Here is a 27781-nt window from a genome sequence, read left to right on the forward strand (position 1 = left end):
TGTAAACATTAGAAAAGTGACCAGTGTTCCATTATTAAAGTGACAAGTGTTCAATGTCTATGTATATAGGGCAGCAGCCTCTTAGGTGCAGGGTTGAGAAACCGGGTGGTAGCCGGCTAGTGAAAGTGACTAAAGTTCAGGGCAGGGTACTGGGTGGATGCCGGCTAGTGATTGCTATTTAACAGTCTGATGGCTTTGAGATAGAAGCTGTTTTTCAGGCTCTCAGTCCTAGCTTTAATATACCTGTACTGACAGGCCGTGGCTCGGGTGGCTGAGGTCCTTGATCAAACTAGGCTATAATAAACTTCCGGCTACTGTCTTTCGATTGTAAAAGAGATACTGAGGGCCAATCCCAAATCAACCACTATACCCTATGCCAGGGGTACTTAAGTATTATCTGAGAAGCAGTAATAAACGCCCAGCTCTCAATCCATGCGATCCCAAACTTTACACACCCCTCTTTATAGCTGAGATAACATGTTTCTGTTTTAAAGCTAAATTCCTGCAATTCTATACATTTCCTGCAATTCTACACATGTTCCCATGTATTATTTGTGTTAATATGATACCAGAGGTCGAAGCCCTTCCTAGCCCCCCTCCAAAAAAGACCTGTGGTCCGTATTGACCCCGTTCTGGGTCCGGCCCTATGCACTTGTGGAGATCTGAAAGGATTTGATTGGTATAATCAATATGGTGAAACTTACACAAAGCCTATCAAAGGGCAAGGTGGCGCTATTACCATATCGATTGGACCTTGAGGTTTCATACCATAGGGGGTACGTGCCCCTCATATTTTTGGGGGTAATTAAAAAAAACATATTTATACTGTATATTAAATATATAATTTTTTTTAATTACATTTTCAGATGTTAAATGAATTACTTAACTTATTTTTTAAGCCCACGCTTTATTATAATTATTTATAAAAAAGATCTGCCAGAGGTATTTTGCGGAGGGGGCACAATGACTGGACCAGGCAAAGAGTACCCCCCCTGCTCTGTTCTCCCTACTAGTGGTTCCTTCCAAGGTGCACCATGGAGCAAAGATATGCTAGGCAGGACATTAGATACTCTGGTGTGTGAAAACAGTATTGTGAGTGACACACACACAGCGTTTTATTTTATTTTAGCTGCTGATGATGGGCAGGCCTTGTTTGTAAATTAATTTGAACAATCTATGTAGCCTATTGATTCCTTCTTGATGAATAAATAAAATAAAAATGTTTTGTTGTTGCTCTATAATACTAGCCACCTAGCAATTTTAATAAGTTGGCTTTAGCTAGCCAGCTAGATAGGTTCCCAACCTCATAACTAGCTACCAAGCCATTTCAGGCTATCAAGTTAAAGTAGCTTGTCTAACTATCCTAGCTAGCATGCTGGCAAGGTTGCTAGGCTTTAGATAATACAAAAATTGCTTTAATTATTGGGTTATGATATATACCAGTGTGGCAGTTGTACTAAACGTCTAAAGCATAAAAGTTCTTAAAGGTCCAATGCAGCCATTTCCATTTCAATATCAAATAATTTCAATGAAGTACCTTTAAAGGGATGGCTTAAGATAAATGTACTGAAAAATAAATTAATTGAAAACTACACGAGAAAATCTGTTGGCCAGCAAGTGGGAGGGTTTTCAGCAGTTGAATGAAATGTATTCAGAGCAGGCAAGGTAGCCACACCTGCAGAGTGCATTAAGCAACTGAATAAGGTAAGTCTGAATACCAAATACTGAGAAGTGCGTAGGTAAGGCGTACGTAGGAAAGGCGTACATTCCTAAGTCGGAATCAGGCCTTTAAGGCATAAATGTTCTTAAAGGTCCAATGCAGCTGTTTTCATCTCAATATCAAATCATTTCTGGGTAACAAATAAGTACCTTACTGTGATTGTTTTCAATTCAAATGGTCAAAAAGATACAAAATTTGCTTCTAAGAAAAATATTTCTAAAAACAAGAATTTGGCTGGGACTGTCTGGAAGTGGTTTGAGAGAGGGGACCAATTGAAGGAGCCCAATGGGAGGATCTATAACCTGAAAACTAGCTCTTGTTGGCAGAGAGAAAGGCAAACTTTCTTTGTTATTGGTCTATTAACTTATACTGCCTGGTGGTCCAAAAACTTCACCCAGCCAAACAAGCTGAATTTTCAGGCGGTCTTTTCAAACAGCTCTTACAGTAATAGTGCATTATTATCATTTTGACAATTTCACAATATTATTCCAACCTCATAGTGTGGAAGTATATATAAAAGAAAAACATGTTTTTGACTGCACTGCCCTTTAAAGAATCATTGTGCATCATTAATTAAAATGACAATTGAACAGGTAAAGAGGTATGCTTAGATACTTTTTTTTTTACATAGAATTAAGCATTATGATTATATGGCTCTTGATTGCAGGAAAAAGCTATTTCCCCTCCATCCTCATGTACTTCGTGCCCCCTCTAAAATAATAGGTGCATGACACCCCTGATTGCACCTGTCATACCCTCTCAGATCTCCACAAGTGCATAGGCCCCAAGTTTAAGGTTTAGGTCCATTAGGAATTGGGCCCGAGACTACTACAACTGAATTTAGATGCGATAGTGACACGCCCCCTGGTATACGATGTCTGTCACGCTCCCCAAATTCAATAACCTCCGCGCCTTGCGCACAGTGTGGTGCAATGTGAATGTCCTTCCATAGCTGTTAGTTGATGCCTTTGATACTATATTTCGCATGGTGAGCGTGGAACACACGAAACATTCCCTTCTGACTGCGCGTTTGGATTTACGATGATCAGTACCGAGGGTGCTGAAGGTGGAGGAGACCAGCCCTGCTTTCGGCTGGAACCTTTGAACGCGCACCTATCAGGCAAAGCGGGTGAAACCCACCTTCTCTATGGGGACACGGACGCCACCTCTAAAGTGTCGGCCAACGGTGTGCAAGACATTGAGGATAGAATTTTGCGGATCACTGGTTATTACGGCTATTATCCGGGCTACTCCAGTCACAGAAGTAAGTCATGAAAATAGAAAACAGTAGAAGTCAACTAATAAAGTAGATGTCAACTAAACGTAAGCGTAAAACTGAAGCCCTTTAACACTATTGCTCCTCTTCATCCAGGTAGAGACAATGGCACGGGTAGTAGCCTATACTGTATGTGACCAGCATATTACGGGGGGGGGGGGGGGGGCACTTGCTTTCCCATAAGAAATTAATGTTAACCATTTATACGGTGTTGCAGGAATAGGCTAAAACATTATATTCACTCACAAAATCTAGTGATTGTTGGGGCATGTGATTTTCTATTGTTTATTCGACTGATATCTACTTGTGTAATGTCAGAAGAGGGTATTTATTTTTCATTCTTCTCTTCTCTAGCTGAGAGCTAGGGGAATTGCTGCTGTATAGCCTACAGTTCAGTTTGTTTGTGGAATGAGCCATAATGGAACCACATTCTAAGGTGACATGTGCCTGACAGAGCTGCTGCTATGGAGACTAAGTAATATGTTCCTCCTCACATCCTTATTGACTTTTGGTCTGAGACACAAACACTGAACAGTAGTAGACAACCAGAGGCACAGACAGACAGACAGACAGACAGGCACAGACAGACAGGCACAGACAGACAGGCACAGATAGACAGATGCAATACCATAATGTAACATGACATCTATGCAAATGACATATATGCAAACCATTGTTCCTGTTACCATGACTGTAAATTATTTGAACTGTAGTGTTTTTATGATCATTTAACTATCCTAATGAGGAGGAGACAACATTCACTCTATTAGATGTTAGATGCATATTGAATTGTTTGTTGCTGGTCATGTTAATAGTTTTGCAGCTATTAAAATAATCAATATTTTCCAGTAGACAAATACCCTCGTCACATGCAACTCTCCCATGCTTCTATTACTCTGATTCTGCAGGACTTTATATGTTTTCTGTCTGTGAAATGACAGAAACACAATGATCAAAATAAATCCCACCACTGTGCATTGTACATGCATTGCAGCATACATTGGATATAATAATCATTGGGCAACTTGCCACCTCCGTGCTAGAAGAAGCTGCAAGTGATCTGCCTGTGCTACCCTTAATTGGATTTATTTTTGATTTGCAATAAATGTATGATTGCTGTGGTGAAATCATGGGTTGAGATGAAATAAGACTGATTATATGGGTTGTTCACGGGGAACTCTATTTAAGCAATAGCTATCAAATCAAAATCAAATCAAAATGTACTGTATAGAACAAACATAGCAGAGCATTTGACTGGTTTATAGTGAAAATTATGTATAGCATATACAAAACAAAATCTAATGAGATCAAGGCCAGTATTTTGTAAGATGCCATACTGGTCAGACTATAAGTAGGCTATAATTGTGCCTTTCATTTTAGTATGCAGTATGTGGGGATAAATGGAAGGAAGAACCTATACTGTTGTTGAAGACGTCAGAGAAAAATATCACTGATTCAGTGTCCATGAGCCTGTTGTGATTCATACTCAGAAATACCCTAGCTGAACTGAAATATCCTTACTGAATTGAATTTGACTTGTCACAGACAAGCTTCGACGCATTTCCGAACTGTTATATAAAAGCTCATCTAAATGAATTACTTGCAAAGTTACTCAGACCTAAAGAACAATGGAAGTCAGTCATACACATTATCACTCTGGGTGAATAACAAGTCTTCACCAGGCTTTAGAGCATCAACCAAATTCAATCAAATGTATCTATAAAGCCATTTTTACATCAGCAGATGTCACAAAGTGATTATACAGAAATGTTCTAGTGCATCATGAATCAGGTTTCCAGGCAAAAGGGGAAATCACTTTCAGCATAGCGAGAGAATGTCTGAATTGATAGTATTTGCTTTCATAATGTTAAAGGCTCAATGCAGTCAAAATATTTGACTTTCCCATGTTTTATATATATTTCCACACTATGAAGTTGATGTCTGAGGATAGCCTGACACTTATTTGTTCATTGGATTTTGTTTATATTTTGAAATTTGAATTAAATGTCTCTTGAAATGTTGCATATCATTTAAAAGAAGACTGTTGTTGGGTGGAAGCAAAAATAGCACAGATATAGAACATTAGTTTGATCTTGCCAACGCCATTGGGTAATTCTATATTTTGCCATCTGCAGTGAGTTAAAATATGCCTCCAAGGAGGATCATGGACTACATTTTCAGAGAGGGTCTTGGCTAAAGTTCACACGGTGTTTGTGATAACTTGTTAGGTAGCGATGTGACAAAAAATGTAAATGTTTTGCTCACATTAAGTGATAAAATAACTTTGAAATTGAAAAACTGACTCAAGTTGAAGTGTTGCTTTGAAATTGTACAAAATAATGTTGCTGTTTCTTACCCCAGCACCAGTCCTCGGATCAATTCTGGGGACTCCTCATAGGCCCTGCTCAGCCAAGTTGCAGATCAGTGTCCCTTGAACAAACATTAGTTTAATTTATTATAATTCGTGGTGTATAGTATCGTGCCCGTGAAGTGCTGAGATGTCCTGTTCAGTGGTCCAGAGGAACTGGCTGGGCTGGCACAGCACTGGGCAGACTGGCAGAGGCGAGAGGAAGTGAAATGACAGACCCTGGCAACGCCACTCAGCACCGAGCCAGGCAGGCAGCTCACATTAACAAACTGGAGTATGACAACACTAGTGGATCTATCTATCTATCTATCTATCTATCTATCTATCTATCTATCTATCTATCTATCTATCTATCTATCTATCTATCTATCTATCTATCTATCTATCTATCTATCTATCTATCTATCTATCTATCTATCTATCTATCTATCTATCTATCTATCTATCTATCAATCAATTTTGGACCCCCTTGTGGCCCCCCTAAATGTGGAGTATGAAATCATTTTTACATAACACATTTTTGCTATCATTCTTTTTTTACATCCGTTATTAGACAGTGGCAACGATGATGATTATGAACATGGTCTTTTGCCTGCTAATGCCTGCAATGCAGTGAAGAAAACGATATGACAACAATAAGGTCTAATGTAACTGACCCCTCTAACAGTACAACTGGCCCCAGCTTGGCCCCCCCCCCAGTTGAAATGGTCTAGAACCGCCACTGTATGACAAGGCACACTATGATACCTATGGCTCTAAAAGTCTCCCCAGACACACAGACAATCACATTCATGTTTTAATTGAATCATTTATGATTTCACTCAGACATTCCTCATGTAGGCCTATGTCTGCAATCACTTTCCCGCTGAAACCTCACTCTTTCGGCGTGCTATTTTTAACTAGTGTCTAATTGGATGTGGGCTTTCTCTTGAACCACCATAGCCCTTAGCTCTCTTGAGAATGGGTAAAAACCTGTACAAAGTAATGGGGGAAATATTTATTCAAAATAGGTTAAGGACTCCTGTGTGTTTGCCAAAGTAGCAAACAAACAAACACGAGAGGCAAATTAACATCACACAAGAATCTAGGTGCTTAGGGTAGGTAACTAAAGGTAACTCGGCATACACTGCATATTCTTGAAAGTGAGTTTGATCTCATATTCTCAGTGTTATTGAGACTTTAGCACCAGTATGGTACAGAATATTCAACTAATGGTAGAAATGCACAGCTATTTAACACCTTGAATGTGCACCTGCAACCATCTGTTAAGACTAGATCTCTACTCCACTAATGGATTGACTGTTAGAGGTGGTGGTTACCATGTGTTGCCCCCTCTCTCTTCTGGTCAGCCTGTTCCTTAGCTCACTCCAAACAGCAGCAAAGTACCTGTTCAGTACAGCCAGTCCCTCTAGCAGAGAGAGATTTATATACACTGAGTGTACAAAACATTATAAACACTGCTCTTTCCATGACATAGACTGACCAGGTGAATCCAGGTGACAGCTATGATCCCTTATTGATGTCCCTTGTTAAATCCACTTCAACCAATGTAAAAGAAGGGGAGGAGACAGGTTAAAGAATCATTTTTAAGCCTTGAGACAATTGAGAAATGGATTGTGTATGTGTGCCATTCAGATGGTGAATGGGAAGACAAAACATGTAAGTGCCTTTGAACAGGGTACGGTAGTAGGTGCCAGGCTCACCGGTTAGTGTTAAGAACTGCAACACATTTACATTACATTTTAGTTATTTAGCAGACGCTCTTATCCAGAGCGACTTACAGTAGTTAATGCATACATTTCATACATTTTTTTTTTTGTACTGGCCCCCCGTGGGAATCGAACCCACAACCCTGGCGTTGCACACACCATGCTCTACCAACTACCAACACTGCTGGGTTTTTAACTCTCAACAGTTTCCCATGTGTATCAAGAATGGTCCACCACCCAAAGGACATCCATCCAACTTGACACAACTGTGGGAAGCATTGGAATCCCTGTGGAATGCTTTCAACCCCTTGTAGAGTCCATACTCCCAACGAATTGAGGCTGTTCTGAGGGCAAAATATTTAAATACATGTAATTTTGTCCTTGAAACATTTAATTGAAATACTGTAGCCTTATTCCTATGGAGGACTGCTTCTTCTGAGGAGTGAAAATATGTCTGACCAGTGGCTTCAAAGCCATCTCATTGGCCAATACATAGTGATCCAGGGTTTATATACATCATTGGATTCCTAGTGCCCTCTTGTGGTCTATTAGGCTATCTAAACCTCAGTATGAAGTCCCCTTCTGTCCTCCAAAGAAATGACAACTGGAAAAGGGGAGCTGTGACTGGAGGTCTACTAAGCCTAATAACTACCAGCATGTATAAGTCAACATGGAGAGCTCCTTAAATCACACCCGCGCTGAAATCCATTATATAAAAAATCTAGTCAAATCACATTTTATTTGTAACATGCGTAAGTAAAAAATAAGAAATAAAAGTAACAAATATTTAAAGAGCAGCAGTAAAGAGAGTCAATGTGCGGGGGCACTGGTTAGTCGAGGTCATTGAGGTAATATGTACATGTAGGTAGAGTTAATGTGACTATGCATAGATAATAAACAGAGAATAGCAGCAGTGTAAAATGGAGGGGGGGGGGGGGGCTTGCAAATAGTCTGGGTAGCCATTTGATTAGCTGTTCAGAAGTCTTATGACTTGGGGGTAGAAGCTGTTTAGAAGCCTTTTGGACCTATACCGCTTGCCGTGTGGTAGCAGAGACAACAGTCTATGACTAGGGTGGCTGGAGTCTTTTTGACAATTTTTAGGGCCTTCCCCTGACACCACCTGGTATAGAGGTCCTGGATGGCAGGAAGCTTGGCCCCAGTGATGTACTGGGCCGTACGCACTACCCTCTGTAGTGCCTTGCGGTCAGAGGCCGAGCAGTTGCCATACCAGGCAGTGATGCAACCAGTCAGAATGCTCTCGATGGTACAGCTGTAGAACTTTTGGGGGATCTGAGAACCCATGCCAAATCTTTTCAGTCTCCTGAGGGGGAATAGGTTTTGTTGTGCCCTCTTCACGACTGTCTTGGTGTGCTTGGACCATGATAGTTTGTTGGTGATGTGGACACCAAGGATCTTGAAGCTCTCAACCTGCTCCACAGCAGTCCCGTCGATGAGAATGGGGGCGTGCTCGATCCTCCTTTTCCTGGAGTCCACAATCATCTCCTTTCTCTTGATCACGTTGAGGTAGAAGTTGTGGTCCTGGCACCACACGGCCAGGTCTCTGACCTACTCCCTATAGGCTGTCTCATCGTTGTCGGTGATCAGGCCTACCACTGTTGTGTCATCAGCAAACTTAATGATGCCTGGCCATGCAGTCATGAGTGAACAGGGAGTACAGGAGGTGACTGAGCATGCACCCCTGAGGTGCCCCTGTGTTGAGGATCAGCATGGTGGATGTGTTTTACCTACCCTTACCACCTGGGGGGGGGGGGGGCGTCAGGAAGTCTAGGATCCAATTGCAGAGGGAGGTGTTTAGTCCCAGGGTCCTTAGCTTAGTGATGAGCTTTGAGGGCACTATGGTGTTGAACGCTGAGCTGTAGTCAATGAATAGCATTCTCACATAGGTGTTCCTTTTGTCCAGGTGGGAAAGGGCAGTGTGGAGTGCAATAGAGATTGCATCATCTGTGGATCTGTTGGGGCGGTATGCAAATTGGAGTGGGTCTAGGGTTTCTTGGATAATGGTGTTGATGTGAGCCATGACCAGTCTTTCAAAGCACTTCATGGCTACAGACGTGAGCGCAACCGGTCGGTAGTCATTTAGGCAGGTTACCTTCGTGTTGTTGAGCACAGGGACTATGGTGGTCTGCTTGAAACATGTTGGTATTACAGACTCAGACAGGGAGAGGTTGAAAATGTCAGTAAATACACATGCCAGTTGGTCAGCGCATGCTTGGAGTACACGTCCTGGTAATCCGTCTGGCCCTGCGGCCTTGTGAATGTTGACCTGTTTAAAGGTCTTACTCACATCATGTTTCAATGTTACTTGCCTCGAAGCGAGCATAGAGGTTATTAAGCTTGTCTGGTAGACTCGTGTCACTGGACAGCTCACAGCTGTGCTTCCCTTTGTAGTCTGTCATAGTTTGCAAGCCCTGCCACATAAGACGAGCGTCGGAGCCAGTGTAGTACGATTCAATCTTAGTCCTGTATTGACACTTTGCCTGTTTGATGGTTTATCAGAGGGCATAGCGGGATTTCTTATAAGCTTCCGGGAAAGCGGCAGCTCTACCCTTTAGCTCTGTGTGGATGTTGTCAGTAATCCATGGCTTCTGGTTGGGGTCTGTAACTACTGTCACTGTGGGGATGACGTCATCGATGCACTTATTAATGAAGCCAGTGACTGATGTGGTGTACTCCTCAATGCCATCGGAAGAATCCCAGAACATATTCCAGTCTGTGCTAGCAAAACAGTCCTGTAGTTTAGCATCTGCTTCATCTGACCACTTTTTTATAGACCGAGTCACTGGTGCTTCCTGCTTTAATTTTTGTTTGTAAGCAGGAATCAGGAGGATAGAATTATGATCAGATTTGCCAAATGGAGGCCGAGGGAGAGCTTTGTATGTGTCTCTGTGTGTGGTGTAAAGCTGGTCTAGAGTTTATTTTCCCCCTCTGGTTGTACATTTAACATGCTAGTAGAAATTAGGTAAATGGTTCTATGTCAATAGTTCTCATGCAGAGTGACTTGCACAGCCCCAGTGACCCTAGAATAACCACTGAATGCACATAACATGGGTATATGTGTGGCATATGGTGCTCTAGATGACCAGAGCTATATTTATACACAGTAGATGCCAACATCATACACAAAAATATTGGTAATATTCTCAACTGATGCTCCTGCTCTGCCACTCTCCCTAATGCCCAGTAGATGTCTCCCTCTTAAAACTAGAGTAATCTTTGATTAAAACCATGGGCAATGGTTTTAATCATCAATCTTAACTTCACAACTTCACACCATTTTGTATAGCCCTGGCATACTTCAATATGCTTAAGAAAAATATAGATGCAAAATGTATACTTTGTAATAATCATATGGGTTAGTCAGAATACTATTTCACTACTACCTACTCTAATACATTATTTCAGTGGCTCTCTGTCCTCTCTCCTCCCTCTCCTGTCTGTCCTCTCTCACCTCTCTGTCCTTTTGTCCTATTTTGCTCATCTCTGAGACGTACTGATTAACAGAGAGATGCATAAAGGCAAAGGGCTGTACGGTGGCAGAGGAACACAGGCTAATCTGAATGACAAAGGGCCTGACTGCGTCAGTGTTTCAGGCCAGAGCACACCGGAGCACCACCGTTGCTATGGATGTGTGCACGATTTATTTTAGAATCTGTGCCCTGGTCCAAGATGCGACAAAAGCATTGTGTTGTCTATGGATAAACTCTGGTCAGGGGTCTCTGGGGTTGTGATAAGAGGCTAGGGGGATATGATTGGTCGGCAATGAGGTGGAGAAGTGTGTCATTGGGACGCAGAGTGAGAGGGCTTGTCCCGGTCCTTATGGGCATCATATCCCAGGACTAGGAATGAGGGGTGGGGGGGATAATAACCTTTTCAGCCTTTCATGATCTAGATGTACCTGAGTTTGGTCTCCATACCATATCCATGCTCTATGTCATTATCTGTGCCCTATGTCCTTATCCGTGCGCTGTCAATATCCGTGCTCTATGTCAATATCCGTGCTCTATGTCAATATCCGTGCGCTGTCAATATCCGTGCTCTATGTCAATATCCGTGCTCTATGTCAATATCCGTGCTCTATGTCAATATCCGTGCTCTATGTCAATATCCGTGCGCTGTCAATATCCGTGCTCTATGTCAATATCCGTGCACTATGTCAATATCCGTGCTCTATGTCAATATCCGTGCTCTATGTCAATATCCGTGCTCTATGTCAATGTCCGTGCTCTATGTCAATATCCGTGCCCTATTTCAATCCCCTAAACTCTCAGTGATTAGCATCCTTGGGCCAAATGTGCTGACTAGCTGCCTTTCTTCTCCCTCCCTGTCTAGCTGCTGTCTCCACTGTGGTTATGCAGGGCTATTTCTAAATTTAGTCAACCCTCCCCCCCCTCCTAGCCCCTGCCTCAGGGGAGGGAACCATACAAGCACAAGGTGCAGCCAGAGCCAGCTCTCCAGACAGTCTCCACTGCCCTGCCCTGCCCCACTCACTCTCAGAATTTGAGGAACAGTGAAGCACTGTGATCTGCCATGCTCTGTAGCCTTGCCAGGATTCTGACTGAGAATTGGAGAGGAGAGACAGGAGAGTGGGAAGGGGGGGTCTGAGTGACATCGATATAGTGACAGAGAGAGGTTGGAGTACACATGATTGCAAAAAGGCAGTGACAGCTGGTTTCCTGTTAACTGTAATCAGGGGTACCCAATTGGAAGGTGCTGCAGCACAGGTTCGCTGTACTGTTGTTCATATCTCTGGTGAAATACTGCTGTCACTCCCTTGCGGGGGGTGCTGATAGAATTTGTTATATTTAGGTCCACTCATACAGGAGTAATAAAAGGCCCAGTGCGCATCTTTTGTGAGAGAAAAAAAAAACATTAAAATATATATATTTATATGTCATTGGGACACAGTATATATATATATATATACTGCTCCAAAAAATTAAGGGAACACTTAAACAACACATCCTAGATCTGAATGAAAGAAATAATCTTATTAAATACTGTTTTCTTTACATAGTTGAATGTGCTGACAACAAAATCACACAAAAATAATCAGTGGAAATCCAATTTATCAACCCATGGAGGTCTGGATTTGGAGTCACACTCAAAATTAAAGTGGAAAACCACACTATAGGCTGATCCAACTTTGATGTAATGTCCTTAAAACAAGTGAAAATGAGGCTCAGTAGTGTGTGTGGCCTCCACATGCCTGTATGACCTCCCTACAATGCCTGGGCATGCTCCTGATGAGGTGGTGGATGGTCTCCTGAGGGATCTCCTCCCAGACCTGGACTAAAGCATCCGCCAACTCCTGGACAGTCTGTGGTGCAACGTGGCGTTGGTGGATGGAGCGAGACATGATGTCCCAGATGTGCTCAATTGGATTCAGGTCTGGGGAACGGGCGGGCCAGTCCATAGCATCAATGCCTTCCTCTTGCAGGAACTGCTGACACACTCCAGCCACATGAGGTCTAGCATTGTCTTGCATTAGGAGGAACCCAGGGCTAACCGCACCAGCATATGGTCTCACAAGGGGTCTGAGGATCTCATCTCGGTACCTAATGGCAGTCAGGCTACCTCTGGCGAGCACATGGAGGGCTGTGCGGCCCCCCAAAGAAATGCCACCCCACACCATGACTGACCCACTGCCAAACCGGTCATGCTGGAGGATGTTGCAGGCAGCAGAACGTTCTCCACGGCGTCTCCAGACTCTGTCATGTCTGTCACGTGCTCAGTGTGAACCTGCTTTCATCTGTGAAGAGCACAGGGCGCAGTGGCGAATTTGCCAATCTTGGTGTTCTCTGGCAAATGCCAAACGTCCTGCACGGTGTTGGGCTGTAAGCACAACCCCCACCTGTGGACGTCGGGCCCTCATACCACCCTCATGGAGTCTGTTTCTGACCGTTTGAGCAGACACATGCACATTTTTGGCCTGCTGGAGGTCATTTTGCAGGGCTCTGGCAGTGCTTCACCTGCTCCTCCTTGCACAAAGGCAGAGGTAGCGGTCCTGCTGCTGGGTTGTTGCCCTCCTACGGCCTCCTCCACGTCTCCTGATGTACTGGCCTGTCTCCTGGTAGCGCCTCCATGCTCTGGACACTACGCTGACAGACACAGCAACCTTCTTGCCACAGCTCGCATTGATGTGCCATCCTGGATGAGCTGCACTACCTGAGCCACTTGTGTGGGTTGTAGACTCCGTCTCATGCTACCACTAGAGTGAAAGCACCGCCAGCATTCAAAAGTGACCAAAACATCAGCCAGGAAGCATAGGAACTGAGAAGTGGTCTGTGGTCCCCACCTGCAGAACCACTCCTTTATTGGGGGTGTCTTGCTAATTGCCTATAATTTCCACCTGTTGTCCATTCCATTTGCTCAACAGCATGTGAAATGTATTGTCAATCAGTGTTGCTTCCTAAGTGGACAGTTTTATTTCACAGAAGTGTGATTGACTTGGAGTTACATTGTGTTGTTTAAGTGTTCCCATTATTTTTTTGAGCAGTGTATATATATATATATATATATATATATATATCAAGGGGTGCTGCATCTCCCTAAGCGCCCCTACTTCCCACGGCTATGTTCCCTGGCTGGCTTGCCTGAGATGAATTTTTCTGGTGTGAGAGTAAGCAGGGTGGGGGATATATTAAGATTATATTACAGGGAGCTGAACCTCTGCTCTGTGTCTCACCGCATTGATGCTGTTGTATGCTATTGATGTATAGGCTGACAGGATGCCGAGGCCCATTAGAACCTTTGATTGTGAAAACCGCAGACAGAGGCAGGATGACCGGGAGCGAGGGCACTGTGAGATGGGAACTCTTGACCACACTCCTATGGGCCAGCTAGCAAATAATGTTCTGAGAACCATATGTTTCTTAGAGCTTGGTGAGAGCGTGGTTGTCCTATGGTTATTTTACATACAACCTTCCCAACACTTTCTGGGAATGGTGCAGGATAGTTGCTTGGCTTTGGAGCATTTTCAGCACATTTAAGGAATTTGACAAAAAAACTTGATTTTCTTTGTATTACGCCTAACAGTTCAAACATGTTTACATTTGCTTTCAATGTTGGTAATGTTCTAGGAACATTATCTAACTGGTTTGACATTGGGAATGTTCTCAAATAGTTCAGAGAACATTAATAAACAGCGTTCTTCTGTGGGAATTTCAGTACTTCAGGATAAAGTTTCCTACAGGTTTCCTCATGGTTCTATTTAAAGTCATATTCTCAAATTGTTCCTAAAACGTTAAGAAAACTTTCCATAAAAAAAAATGTGATGTACATGTTCAGAAAACATGTACATTCTGTTTTCGGCATCAGGAAAACTCTCTCTATCCTCTATCTTGTTAAGTGTGTTCAGGTGTGTTGGCAGCACCCACTAATTGGCCACACCGGATCTTAATGAGTGCTTGTTTCTTCTGAAATGGAGTCTGTTTGAATAGACTAAAATGAACATCTTTGCATAATAAAAACCAAAAACGTACGTTCCCACAATTTCCAAGGAACCAAATGTGCTAGCTGGTTATGCCCTGAGCTCACCCCTCTGCTGGGGCATACTGGGAAACCAACAAGTGGTTTCCCCTCTCCTGTGCAGGAGGAGCTCACTAAGACAGTGGGCACTCCTCAGTCAAAAACAATAGCACGAACAGGGAGTAAACATTTGAAAAAGAGTTCTGAATGATACTCTGTTCTTCCCTGTGATTATACTGTACCTTGTAGGAGCTACAGTTGAAGTCGGAAGTTTACATACACTTAGGTTGGAGTCATTAAAACTTGTTTTTCAACCACTCCACAAAGGTATTGTTTACAAACTATAGTTTTGGCAAGTCATTTAGGACATCTACTTTGTGCATGACAAGTAATTTTTCCAACAATTGTTTACAGACAGATTATTTCACTTATGAGTCACTGTATCACAATTCCAGTGGGTCAGAAGTTTACATACACTAAGTTGACTGTGCCTTTAAACAGCTTGGAAATTTCCAGAAAATGATGTCATGGCTTTAGAAGCTTCCATTAGGCTAATTGACATAATTTGAGTCAATTGGAGGAGTACCTGAGGATGTATTTCAAGGCCTACCTTCAAACTCAGTGCCTCTTTGCTTGACATCATGGGAAAATCTAAAGAAATCAGCCAAGACCTCAGAAAAAAAATTGTAGACCTCCACAAGTCTGGTTCATTCTTGGGAGCAATTTCCAAAAGCCTGAAGGTACCACGTTCATCTGTACAAACAATAGTACGCAAGTATAAACACCATGGGACCACGCAGCCGTCATACTGCTCAGGATGGAGACGCGTTCTGTCTCCTAGAGATGAACGTACTTTGGTGTGAAAAGGGCAAATCAATCCTAGAATAACAGCAAAGGACCTTGTGAAGATGATGGAGAAAACAGGTACAAAAGTATCTATAGCCACAGTAAAACCAGTCCTATATCGACATCAGCAAGGATGAAGCCATTGCTCCAAAACCGGCATAAAAAAGCCAGACTATGGTTTGCAACTGCACATGGGGACAAAGATCGTACTTTCTGGAGCAATGTCCACTGGTCTGATGAAATAAAAATAGAACTGTTTTGCCATAATGACCATCGTTATGTTTGGAGGAAAAAGGGAGAGGCTTGCAAGCCAAAGAATATCATCCCAACCGTGAAGCACGGGGGTGGCAGCATCATATTGTGGGGTGCTTTGCTGCAGGAGGGGCTGGTGCACTTCACAAAATAGATGGCATCATGAGGGAGGAAAATTATGTGGATATATTGAAGCAACATCTCAAGACATCAGTCAGGAAGTTAAGGCTTGGACTCAAATGGGTCTTCCAAATGGACAATGACCCCAAGCATACTTCCAAAGTTGTGGAAAAATGGCTTAAGGACAACAAAGTCAAGGTATTGGAGTGATCACAAAGCCCTGACCTCAATCCTATAGAAAATATGTGGGCAGAACTGAAAAAGGGTGTGCGAGCAAGGAGGCCTACAAACCTGACTCAGTTACACCAGCTCTGTCAGGAGGAATGGGCCAACATTCACCTAATTTATTGTGGGAAACTTGTGGAAGGCTACCTGAAACATTTGACCCAAGTTAAACAATTTAAAGGCAATGCTACCAAATACTAATTGAGTGTATGTAAACTTCCTACCCACTGGGAATGTGTTGAAAGAAATAAAAGCTGCAATAAATAATTCTCTCTAGTATTAGTCTGACATTTCACATTCTTAAAATAAAGTGGTGATCCTAACTGACCTATAAGACAGGGAATTTGTAATAGGATTAAATGTCAGGAATTGTGAAAAATGTTGTTTAAATGTATTTGACTAAGGTGTATGTAAACTTCCGACTTCAACTATACATTTGATGTGTCTGGTCCATGCTCTCTCCAGCCTCCTTTCTGCTGGCATGACAGAGCATCATGAAGTGGGCTGGATGTGTGGGTGTTGGAGAGAGCATGTGCAGCCAGGCTTGCTTCTCTTTCTCATCCAGACTCTGTGAGTTCCTACTGCAGCTGATCTCCATGCCGTGAGGTGTAATGGGGAGTTAGGGGTGGTCCCTTCCCTGTCTCAGTTCAATTCATTTGTGTTGCAATGTCACAGACAACAGGACAGGACCACTATAAATAATCTAAGACTGAATGAGTAGTGAAGTAGGGGAGAAGTGCCAGGAGAGAGAGAGAGAGAGAGAGAGAGAGAGAGAGAGAGAGCGAGAGAGAGAGAGCGAGAGAGCGAGAGATCGAGAGAGTGAGAGAGCGAGAGAGAGAGAGAGAGAGAGAGAGAGAGAGAGAGAGAGAGAGAGAGAGAAGCAGCTAACACAGCATAATTAGCTGGGGCTGCTTGGTTACCTTCCAAACAAAGCAGCTGATTTGCAGATCAAACGAAGAGGAGGGGAATGCAAGGGAGGAGGAGGGAGAACGAAAGGAAAGAGATGAAGGGAGTGATTGCGCGGAGCCACACACTTGAGTCTCAGTCTCCCTTGGAGACAGTGCATGACAGTGTAACAGTAGTCTCCACTCCACAGCACTTCTACTGAGCTCCAGCACTGTCCAGAGAGAAAGAGAGACAGCATCAGAGTAAGAGACAGTGAGGGAGTTAGCTCAACTGATTGAGAAAGAGGGAGAAAGAAAAAAGAAGGAGATATAAACATCAATAGACATTTAGATAGAAGAGACTGATAGAGAGCTATAGCTAGCCGCCTGTGGAGGAGCCAGGAGCCTGGGAATGCAGAGGGATTGCAGGAGGAGCTGCTGAGTGTAGCAGCAGTCCAGGCAGGCAGACAGACAACACACACACATCCCAGGGAGGGACTGTTGGCTCTGCCTCTAGTGGAGGATGAAGAAGCACTCGGCCAGAGTGGCTCCTCTCAGCTCCTACAGCTCCCAGGTCCTCACCTGCCCCATCTCCGAAGGTAAAGACTCCAGACTGGGGGTAGGGGACGGGGGAGTAGGGCGGGAGTCTGGCCCTAGGCGCCATGTCTGGGACGTGTGTGTACGTTTGTGTGTTTTGCGAATGTGTGCGTATCTGTGTGTCTAAGATGGGCAGCATTGGAAACTCATTAAACCCTTCTACAAAAGAAGGGATATGTGTGGAGAGATTACCATATCTTTGTGCATTGTTAATGCCTATGGCTAAACAACTATGGCAGGTCTTCTGTTTTCCCATATTAATGTGTATATAGGCCTTGGTGTAATGTGGTCATTACATTGTTCATTAAAATCAACCCCAAAGGGCAGAATATGAGGTAGAGAAAGAAAGAGAAAGGGAGGGGGAGATAGTTAAGGTAGCTAAAACAAATTTGGATGTGTCCAGTCTTAGTATAATTTTATGCTCTGGGCTTTCTACGATTATGTAAAGAGCACATTATGTGCCCTCTACAGAATAGTGTATACTGGGCTCCTCATTAAGTCTATGAAATGTCACAAGGGCTTGAAAATATAATTATCAAGTAGGCTAAAATGTTCTTTATTATCTTGTGGTTATTCAAAATCATACACGATCAGATTAATGCTTATATTACAAATCAACTGTTATGATTATTTAAATACTTTCACTTGAATGACTGTATTACATAACTATGAGAAACATTCATGCCTTTGCTCTTCACCGTTCTTTGAGAGGGGATGCTGAACTTATCGACAGGGACTCTGGTATCACAGCATATGTTTAGTTGTGTTCAAGTTGTACTTTGTGCCTTACTACTGATGTTTCCATGCCCAAACAGGCTGATGGTTTGGCTGTTCTCACATTTGTTCCTTCTTACTTACTTGTCTTGCATGTGATTCGTTTTGAGAGGTACATGGGTACCAAGTCCTTTAAATGGTACAGTTCTCTCCACAGCCATACACCATCCCGTCTCTAAGGCTTTAAGTTCCATATCCATTGTCTTTGTATCTATTTTGCAGAGATGAACAAAATATACACTTAATATTAATCCTCAGTTAAACCATGTATTTTATTCCCACCTGGTATGGACTAGATGCATTGCCTGACCTCTGTATACCCCTGCAGGCCATGTAGGAACATTCATGTGAACTACTAGCCATCTATTATATTCAGCACTAGTTTATCCATCACTGTCTCCACCACCCTTCCTCTGTCATGGATTGGAATGTGAGGTCCACGCAGGGGCACTGCGTCACGTTGTCAGCATATCCTGTGTATGTTCGCTTAATGGGAGTTTGTATTTCACACCTTTGCTTATGAGTCAACTCAAATCATAGCTTGGGGCTTAATACAGTACAGGTAACTAGATGTATATAGGTAGCTACTAGGTAAAGGCCTACTAAGCAGCAGTGCGTAGAGATATTCCTGTCCTTTGCAAGACCTCAGCCATAAGATGCTCTCAGGTGTCCGAGCTACAGTGTGTGAGATACCTTAGTTTTTGTTATGCTATTATTTGCTGTGCCATACTGTATTGTAGTCTAACGTTTTATAGCACCATCAGCAGGAAATATTGCAGTCTGTTACAGGAGCTCAAATGTAGCGAATAATTCAGCATTAATGATGTGGAATGATAGTTTTGTTTTAATATCAATATCCTGGCAATGGATCAGAGCGTGGTGCTTTTGCCTGGGGAAACAGGATGCTAACAAGCCTACAATTTGTCACTCTCTGCACCCAGCACCCACTACAGTACTGTACAGTGAATTATGTCCTCTCAGTTTGGGCATGGTCTTTGAATGGTCAATGGGAAGAGGACATAAAAATGTAGCTTAGCGTACAACATCTACATCCGATGATGTTACTTCTGCTTTTAAACCATGCAATTCTTGATTGTCTCCCTTTCTCCACTTAAGGTCTATCTGTCTGTCCCCATCTGGGACGAAGTGCGATAAAACACGTCATCAATCTTTAGTTTTAAGGCATACAAATTGATAAAAGATGTAAGGGCCAAGTTTTGCATTTCATGGATGTATTGGAGATGACATTTGCATCCAATATAAAACTCTGCACTGTTCGCCTAGATGCCAAGCCAAATTGCCAGAGTTCCAAATGCCAGTGAAAGTTGTCACAGTAACCTCAGTGTGACAGAGATACAGTTTCCCTATCAAAATCCTTTTGAAGACAGAAGTCAAAAAACATAGACTGGAACTGATTCTCATGCACTGTCTGTCTTCATAATGTGTGTTTGGCCAGCATTATCTTTTCCTTCCTATGGAAAGGCACTTTTCGGAGAGATGCAATGCTCACCTAATATTATGTAGGAACTGTAGGTGTATGAATGCTTTTCAATGCTGCTACTGTTAGGTTTGTCATCATGAAGTTTCTGCCAACACCTTAGCGTGGGTACTGAATAGCAGCATTATTATAAGTTTGGGTCAGAGAGCATGAAGTTTCTTGGGTTTCAAGGATATTATCATTCTGGATGTGCTGCTGAAGTCTTTTCTCTTACTTCTAAGGCGTTCAAGTTTTACAGAACCCAGCACACACACTCTTAAGCATCTATGACATTTTAAGCCAGCAATTAATGTTACCCTTGTTCTCTTTCAATCAAATGGATTTGATCTCATCTCATACATATTCCATTACACTCTGCTTTCTGTTTTAGAGAACCTAAGGGGAAGCGTCACGGTATGAATCTTAGTGGCGCTTTTATAGTTTTGATTAGATTTTTTGAGGGGGGTCGGAAGACTGCTCTGAACCAACAGTTAGTTTTCTCTCTGGGAGCAGGGGGTCGATACCTAGTGGTGTACGTTAGGGGTTTTATTGGATAACTTTGAGGCACTGATTGTACTCATATTGCTTTGAGCACTGATAATGCTCCTCCTCAGAGAGCGAGAGAGGCTGCTGCTTCCTGCTGTATTGTAATGTAATGTCTATAGCCATGGTGGAAATGGCTGGGCTGAGCCCATAGTGCTGAACCAGCAAGCTGAAAGTGAGCAGCAAACACCCAGCACATGTCATATTTTATTCCTGCCCTGGTGTAAATTGATCATGCTCTGGAGGGTTATATAACGGATCCTAGCTCTCTCCGGAAACACCCTCACATCATCTCAGTGACACACACACACACTACAGCAAGTAAGCAATGACCCAGAAGGCATTCAGTCCCACAATCCATTAAGGCATTGCACCCCCCCAACATTATTCTGTTTTGACTGCAAAATGACTGCTGCAAGAAATAACATTCAATATAATTCCTTTCATTTCTGTTCTCAATTCCTGGTTGTCTATTGTAGTGGGTGTGATGTGTGTGCTCACAGTTAGTTTTAGGGTTCTCCTTGCTCCCAGTCTCCCTGCGCACACTGCACCAGTCCAAAAACCACTCAGTCTGCACTGAAGCCACTGAACACATAAATGCACACTCAGAGCTTTGCTAATCTATTCTCTTTACAGTCGCAAGCAAAAACAAAAAGGCCAGTCTGCTAACCTTTTAACAATGTTTTCTTGCGGTTGTAAAGATGTCAGCAGTCTGCCGTAGTTGCCCTGCTATGTCCACAAGGGAAAGTCCTAGTGGAAGATCTTGCTCAGTGCTGTAAAGGTTTTTTTGAAAAGTTTTATTCCTCAATAGTCAGACCTCTTTATCAATCCTGTAGTTTCTTTAGAGAGGTGGATGGATGTCACGTGATTGGGCTGACACATACATATTGTGGATAGTTGTTTTGGGGCATCAGGTTTCTGTACGCATATGACTACATGACTATGTTAGGACTGTATCCACTTTGCTATATAATGACTTTATGGTTCTATTTCTGACATCGGCAACCAGCAACCACCATGCTAAGGTTATTCAATCTGGGGGATTTACTGCTCACTAAGGATGAATGATCAATTCTTGCTTACTTACCTCAGTGAGGCAGCCAGGATAGTGTCAAAGAATGGAGCATGGAACCCAATGAGAACAAAGGAACAATCCAATGTAAATGTATTTCTGAAAACTATCCCACATCAGCTGTATTCTGAAGTGCTAAGTGTTTTATTGTGAAAACTGAACATTCTAATTAATTGTCTGTTGATGAAAAGAGGGTCAGCCACAGCTGAATTACACAATTGCATGTCATTAATCTCTCATACCAATGGTAGTACACATGTACTAGTTGTGTACTGTCATCAACAACCACAAACTGTCCATGGTTCTAAAGCCATTCAACTGTTTTTGGTGCTGAAGCCAGTTCCACTGTCCGTTGTACTGAAGCCAGTTCCACTGTCCGTTGTACTGAAGCCAGTTCCACTGTCCGTTGTACTGAAGCCAGTTCCACTGTCCGTTGTACTGAAGCCAGTTCCACTGTCCGTTGTACTGAAGCCAGTTCCACTGTCCGTTGTGCTGAAACCAGTTCCACTGTCCGTGGTGCTGAAGCCAGTTCCACTGTCCGTGGTGCTGAAGTGTTTACTCTTCAGCCATACCTACGCCCATAGGGGTAACCCTATTCCCTACATAGTTCAACAGCATGTGCTTTCCCCCCACAGGAGAGGAGGGTTCTGAGTCTCGTGCAGACACACCAGGCAGCGAGGCCAGTGGAGAGGGGACATCATACCAGACGTGTGCTAACACAGTGCTGAAGGTGCTGGGGGGCCTCCTATTGGTCCTATGTGTGTCCTCCTCCTGGGTGGGCACCACTCAGCTGGTCCAGCTCACCTTCAAGTCCTTCTCCTGCCCCTTCTTCGTCTCCTGGTTCAGCACCAACTGGAACATCCTCCTCTTCCCACTCTACTACGGAGGCCATGTGGTCACCACCCGAGACAAGCAGACTCCTATACAGAAATTCAGGTGATTTATTGTGACAGTGGGGAAGGGATAATACATGTATTTCTCTTTGAGAAGCCATTGACTCCATAGACTATATGGAGGGTATTGAATCAGTGGTGACACCCGGAAGTGTTTACGGGAGCTACAGTAGTTATCAGATTTGGAAGATTCTGTTTGTTCAGTATTCAGTGGCTTTAATCTCCTCCAGTGCTCAGTGAGACGTTGTTAATATGACACATCCCTCCTCTAATTACCATTGGCACTCAGGCGTGTGAATGGGGATATTGACCGCAACCAGGAGAAATGGCCATTGTAGTAATGGTGATGTCTGCATATTTCAATGAAGCGTTGCCTCTCAGCCGGAAAAACAAACAAAAATGATCAAATGTACCCGAACAGTTTTGACTTCCATCCAAAGTTTTTGGATTCCCACTCTTACATTTCCTCATGGGAATAGACCTAGAACTAATCCCTTTGATAAGTGCTCTTACCAACAACAACAATTTTGAGAAGTAAATAGCCTCTCCCATTCCTTTATCCCCCATTTCCTTTCTGTAATTCTATTCGTCAGAGAGTGCAGCAGGCTTTTTGGGGAAGATGGGATGACCCTCAAGCTGTTCCTGAAGAGGACAGCCCCCTTCTCCATCCTGTGGACCCTGACTAACTACCTGTACCTGCTGGCCCTGAGGAAGCTGACCGCCACTGACGTCTCAGCCCTCTACTGCTGCCACAAGGCCTTCGTCTTCCTGCTGTCCTGGATCGTCCTGAAGGACCGCTTCATGGGTGTACGGGTCAGTACTCTACCACTACTATTACTTCCTTGGGCTTGGTTACACAGCTATCTAACGAATCATACAGGGGAGTGGGACAGTATGCACAAGTATTAAGGTTGATTGGTTTACTTCCCTCATCCCTACCTGCAGATTGTGGCAGCCATAATGGCCATCACAGGCATTGTCATGATGGCATACGCAGATGGTTTCCATGGGGACTCCATCATAGGTGTGGCCTTGGCTGTGGGCTCTGCCTCCACATCGGCTCTCTACAAGGTTTGTTTACTAAGCATGTGTCTGTTTACTGAAATACTTAGTATTCTCAATTAGTTTTACAAAAAGTGCCATCAGTATAACATAGCTGGACATTGTTTCCTCTGCTGCAGGTGCTGTTTAAGATGTTCCTGGGCAGTGCCAGCCTGGGTGAGGTGGCTCACTTCCTCTCCACCATGGGTGTCTTCAATCTCATCTTCATCTCCTTCATCCCCCTCATCCTCTACTTCACCAAAGTGGAGCACTGGGGCTCTCTGTCCTCGCTGCCCTGGGGATACCTGTGTGGCCTGGCTGGGCTCTGGCTGGGTGAGTGGACACAACTATGGGACACACACACTCACACAGGAAAGATATTTTGGTTAACATTTTCATTTGTCTTCCAGTGTTCAATATCCTGGTTAATGTTGGTGTGGTGCTTACCTACCCCATCCTCATCTCTATAGGGACACTGCTCAGTGTGCCCGGCAATGCAGGTACGTGTCTGTGTGTGTGTGTGTGTGCGTGTGTGTGTGTGTGTGTGCATCCGTGTGTGGGTGAAGTAAAGTTTATACTGACCTTGATTTTTGTTAATAAACAGACAGGCTCTTCATCTTTATAATGTGCAAATGTTGAATGTCTGTATCATCTCTGAAATTTGTGTTAAGGCCCCTTTATTCTAGTGCATGCAGAGGTATTGTATCCAGAGGTCAGCACTTTAGGCCCCCACAGCAAACAGATTACACAGCAAGTCTGACTCTCTCACCTCGGAAACCCGATCATCAATATGCCTTCACACAGACGCAGCAACTATCCCTCACTAAGGTGGATTAGGTTTTTAAGGCAACAATAAATGCCTGCAGACTAGTTATTTTCCTCAACCACAGAGGCCTGTACGAAGGTCAGTGGGTTACGACAGCTTGGTGCAGTGCAGGGGTCTACACTCTTAGAAAAAAGGGTTCCAAAAGGGTTCTGTGGCTGTCCCCATAGGAGAACCCTTTTTTGTTCCAGGTAGAACTCTTTTGGGTTCCATTTAGAACCCTCTGTGGAAAGGGTTCTACATGGAACCCAAAAGAGTTATATCTAGAACTGATCCTACAGGGACAGCTGAAGAACCCTTTTTGGTTCTAGATAGTGCCTTTTTTTTAAACTGTAGGCCAATAGAGCAGAGAGAAAACATATTTGTAATCTTGTGCTGATTGTAAGCCGCATTGTTAGCTATGTTTAACTCCCCCTGGAGTTCAGTTTGTCCCCCCACCTGTGTCCTGTGGTTTCTGTTACTTTATGTCATTAATCAGAACATCTTTCTCTCGCTCTCTCTCTTCTTATACCTCACTTCTACTTAATTAATCAAAACATCTCTCTCTCTGTCCCCCCCTTCCTCCTTCCCCTCCTTTCCTCCCTCTCTCCCCCCCTCCGTAGCGGTAGATGTGTTGAAACATGAGGTTATCTTCAGTGTGGTGCGTCTGGCTGCCACCTGCATCATCTGCCTGGGCTTCCTGCTGCTGCTGCTTCCTGAGGAGTGGGACTCCGTCACTCTGCGCTTCCTCGCCGCCTTCGCAGACAAGAAGTCTGAGGAGCATGGTGAGGAGCTGACCGAGTCCAGCATCAACACGCGCAGCCGCAGCCGAGCCAATGGCACAGTCTCAATCCCTATGGCATGATCCCATGATCCACCACTGCCCCGTCCCATCACCAACCCCCATTCTCGCACGTTTCTACATGTTCCATCTGGGAAGCGTGGCGGGATAACTCTGGTGCTGACTACAGACCAGGAAGTCCAAAATCAGGAGAACAGGAAGTGTAACTAGGACTGAGAGAAACTATCACAGTTCTGTCACTTTCCCCAGGAACTACTGGGGAGTAAAAATAGAACATTTACTGCTGAGTTTGCTGAGCAGAAAGTTGGAAAGTGTTATTTACTTTCTTGAACTCCTTTCCACGCCCAGTCTTGCCCGTCACATGCTCCTAGACCAGTGTTTCTCAACTTCGGTCCTCCAATACCCCCAACGGTACATCTTTTTGTTGAGGCCCCGGACAGGCACATCTAATCATCTAGCACTTGCCAAGTTGAATCAGTTGTTTTTGTCCGAGGCTACAACAACAATGTGCGCTGTTGGGGGCACTCAAGGACCGGAGTTGGGAAACACTGCCCTAGACCATGTAAACCCAACCTTGAACCTGCTACACGGACTGTATTCTGTGAATATAAATATTGAATGGGCCAGTTTGGCTCAATCTTATATGTATTTATTGAATTTACTCAGAGGTGTATCAGTATAGTATTTACATTTTACTTCTTATATAGTATTATGTACAGGAATGGGTTGGGAAATACAGTTCCTTTAGAAAGTATTTTTTTTCCACATTTTGTGTTACACCCTGAATATAATTACATTTAGATTTTTTTTGTCACTAGCCTACACACAATACCCTATAATGTCAAAGTGGAATTATGTTTTAAAAAAATACATTTTTACAAATGAATTGTAAATGAAAAGCTGAAATGTCTTGAGTCAGTAAGTATTCAACCCCTTTGTTATGGCAAGCCTAAATAAGTTCAGGAGTAAAAATGTGCTTAACAAGTCACATAAGTTGCATGGACTCACTCTGTGTGCAATAATAGTGTTTAACATGATTTTTGAAAGACTACCTAATCTCTGTACCCCACACATACAATTATCTGTAAGTTCCCTCAGTCGAGCACTGAATTTCAAACACAGATTCAGCCACAAAGACCAGGGAGGCTTTCCAATGGCTCGCAAAGAAGGTAGATGGGTAAATATCCCTTTGATAATGATGAAGTTATTAATTACACTTTGGATGGTGTATCAATACACCCAGCCACTATAAAGATACAGATGTCCTTCCTAACTCAGTTGTCGGAGAGGAAGGAAACAGCTTAGGGATTTCATCATGAGGCCAATGGTGACTTTAAAACAGTTACAGAGTTTAATGGCCGTGATAGGAGAAAACTGAGGAAGGATCAACAACATTATAGTTGCTCCACAATACTAATCTAATTGACAGAGTTAAAATAATAAAAAATATTCCAAAACATGCATCCTGTTTGCAACAGGGCACTAAAGTAATACTGCAAAAATACAAAGTATTATGTTTGGGGCAAATCCATAACTGCAACACATAACTGAGTACCACGCTCCATATTTTCAAGTGGTGGCTGCATCATGTTATAGGTATGCTTGCAATCGTTAAGGACTGGGGAGTTTTCCAGGATAAAAAAGACATGGAATTGAGCTAAGCACAGGAGAATCCTAGAGGAAAACCTGGATCAGTCTGCTTTTCACCAGACACTGGGAGATGAATTCACCGTTCAGCAGGACAATAACCTAAAACACAAGGCAAAATCTACACTGGAGTTGATTACCAAGAAGACAGTTCCTGAGTGGTCGAGTTACAGTTTTCACTTAAATCTACTTGAAAATGTATGACAAGACATGAAAATGGGTGTCGAGTAATGATCAATAACCAATTTGACAGAGCTTGAAGAATTTTTAAAAGAATAATGGCTGTGGAAAGCTCTTAGAGACTTACCCAGAAAGACTCACAGCTGTAATCGCTTCCAAATGTGTTTCTACAAAGTATTGACTCAGGGCTGTGAATACTTCTGTAAATGAGATATTTCTGTATTTCATTTTCAAGACATTTTCAAACAGTTCTAAAAATATGTTTTCACTTTGTCATTATGGAGTATTGTGTGTAGATGGGTGAGAGAAAACATATATTTAATCCATTTTGAATTCAGGCTGAAACACAACAAAATGTGGAACAAGTCAAGGGGTATGAATACTTTCTGAAGGCACTGTATCTGCTTAATGTACAGGCTCTTTTTCTTTTTTAATAAAATACATAAAAAGACCAATAGCTTCTGGTTATTGGTGCCCATCAGATCAAATTGTCTTATAAACACATAAACACATGCTATGTTCAAAACATGAAAATGATTGAGATGGCTATAAATTGATATTTCAGTTATCAATAGCCAGGGAAGTCGATCAGGTCCACATTGGACAGGGGCTCCTGGCAGAGCTTCTGAGGTCTCTCTCTCCATACTGCCAGGGCCTTCAGATTCTCCTATTACATCCCTTCTGCACGCAGCACACAGACAGCAGGTTCAGATTTATGTGTATAACTAACTGCTCAGTAGATCTGCTCACACAGGCCTGAGAAGATACTGCCTTCTTTAGATCAACTATAGCAGTACTTTTTATAATGAGCTTTAGAAGGCTGTGAAACACACTTAATGCCCTCTGTCACAACCTTGTCACTACCTTGTCTTCTGCCCTGATTCTTCTTAGTTTCAAACATATCCAGCCATATGGCGAGTGGGATTCATCCATTCTTAGTAATAACACATTTAATGAATTGTGATGAGATGACAGACTCTCCTGCATGCTCTGTGTCATTCCATCTTTCCTCTCTCTGCTCCCCCTGCTCACTTTCACAGATATCTCTGGTAATTATGAGATAAA

General features: G+C 43.1%; 1 protein-coding gene across 1 annotated transcript; it reads left to right on the forward strand.

Annotated features, from left to right (window-relative positions):
* The first annotated feature begins 2638 nt into the window (after positions 1-2638).
* On the forward strand, positions 2639-27152 carry LOC106593636 (solute carrier family 35 member F4). The gene is made up of 7 exons (XM_014185027.3): positions 2639-2984; positions 21987-22287; positions 22838-23057; positions 23190-23315; positions 23426-23618; positions 23696-23785; positions 24711-27152. Exons 1-7 carry the CDS (start codon positions 2762-2764, stop codon positions 24950-24952), a joined length of 1395 nt encoding a protein of 464 aa, XP_014040502.1. The 5' UTR covers positions 2639-2761; the 3' UTR covers positions 24953-27152.
* Positions 27153-27781: the final 629 nt, after the last annotated feature.

Source organism: Salmo salar, chromosome 01, assembly GCF_965601325.2.
Source record: "Salmo salar chromosome 01, fSalSal1, whole genome shotgun sequence".
Classification (NCBI taxonomy): domain Eukaryota; kingdom Metazoa; phylum Chordata; class Actinopteri; order Salmoniformes; family Salmonidae; genus Salmo; species Salmo salar.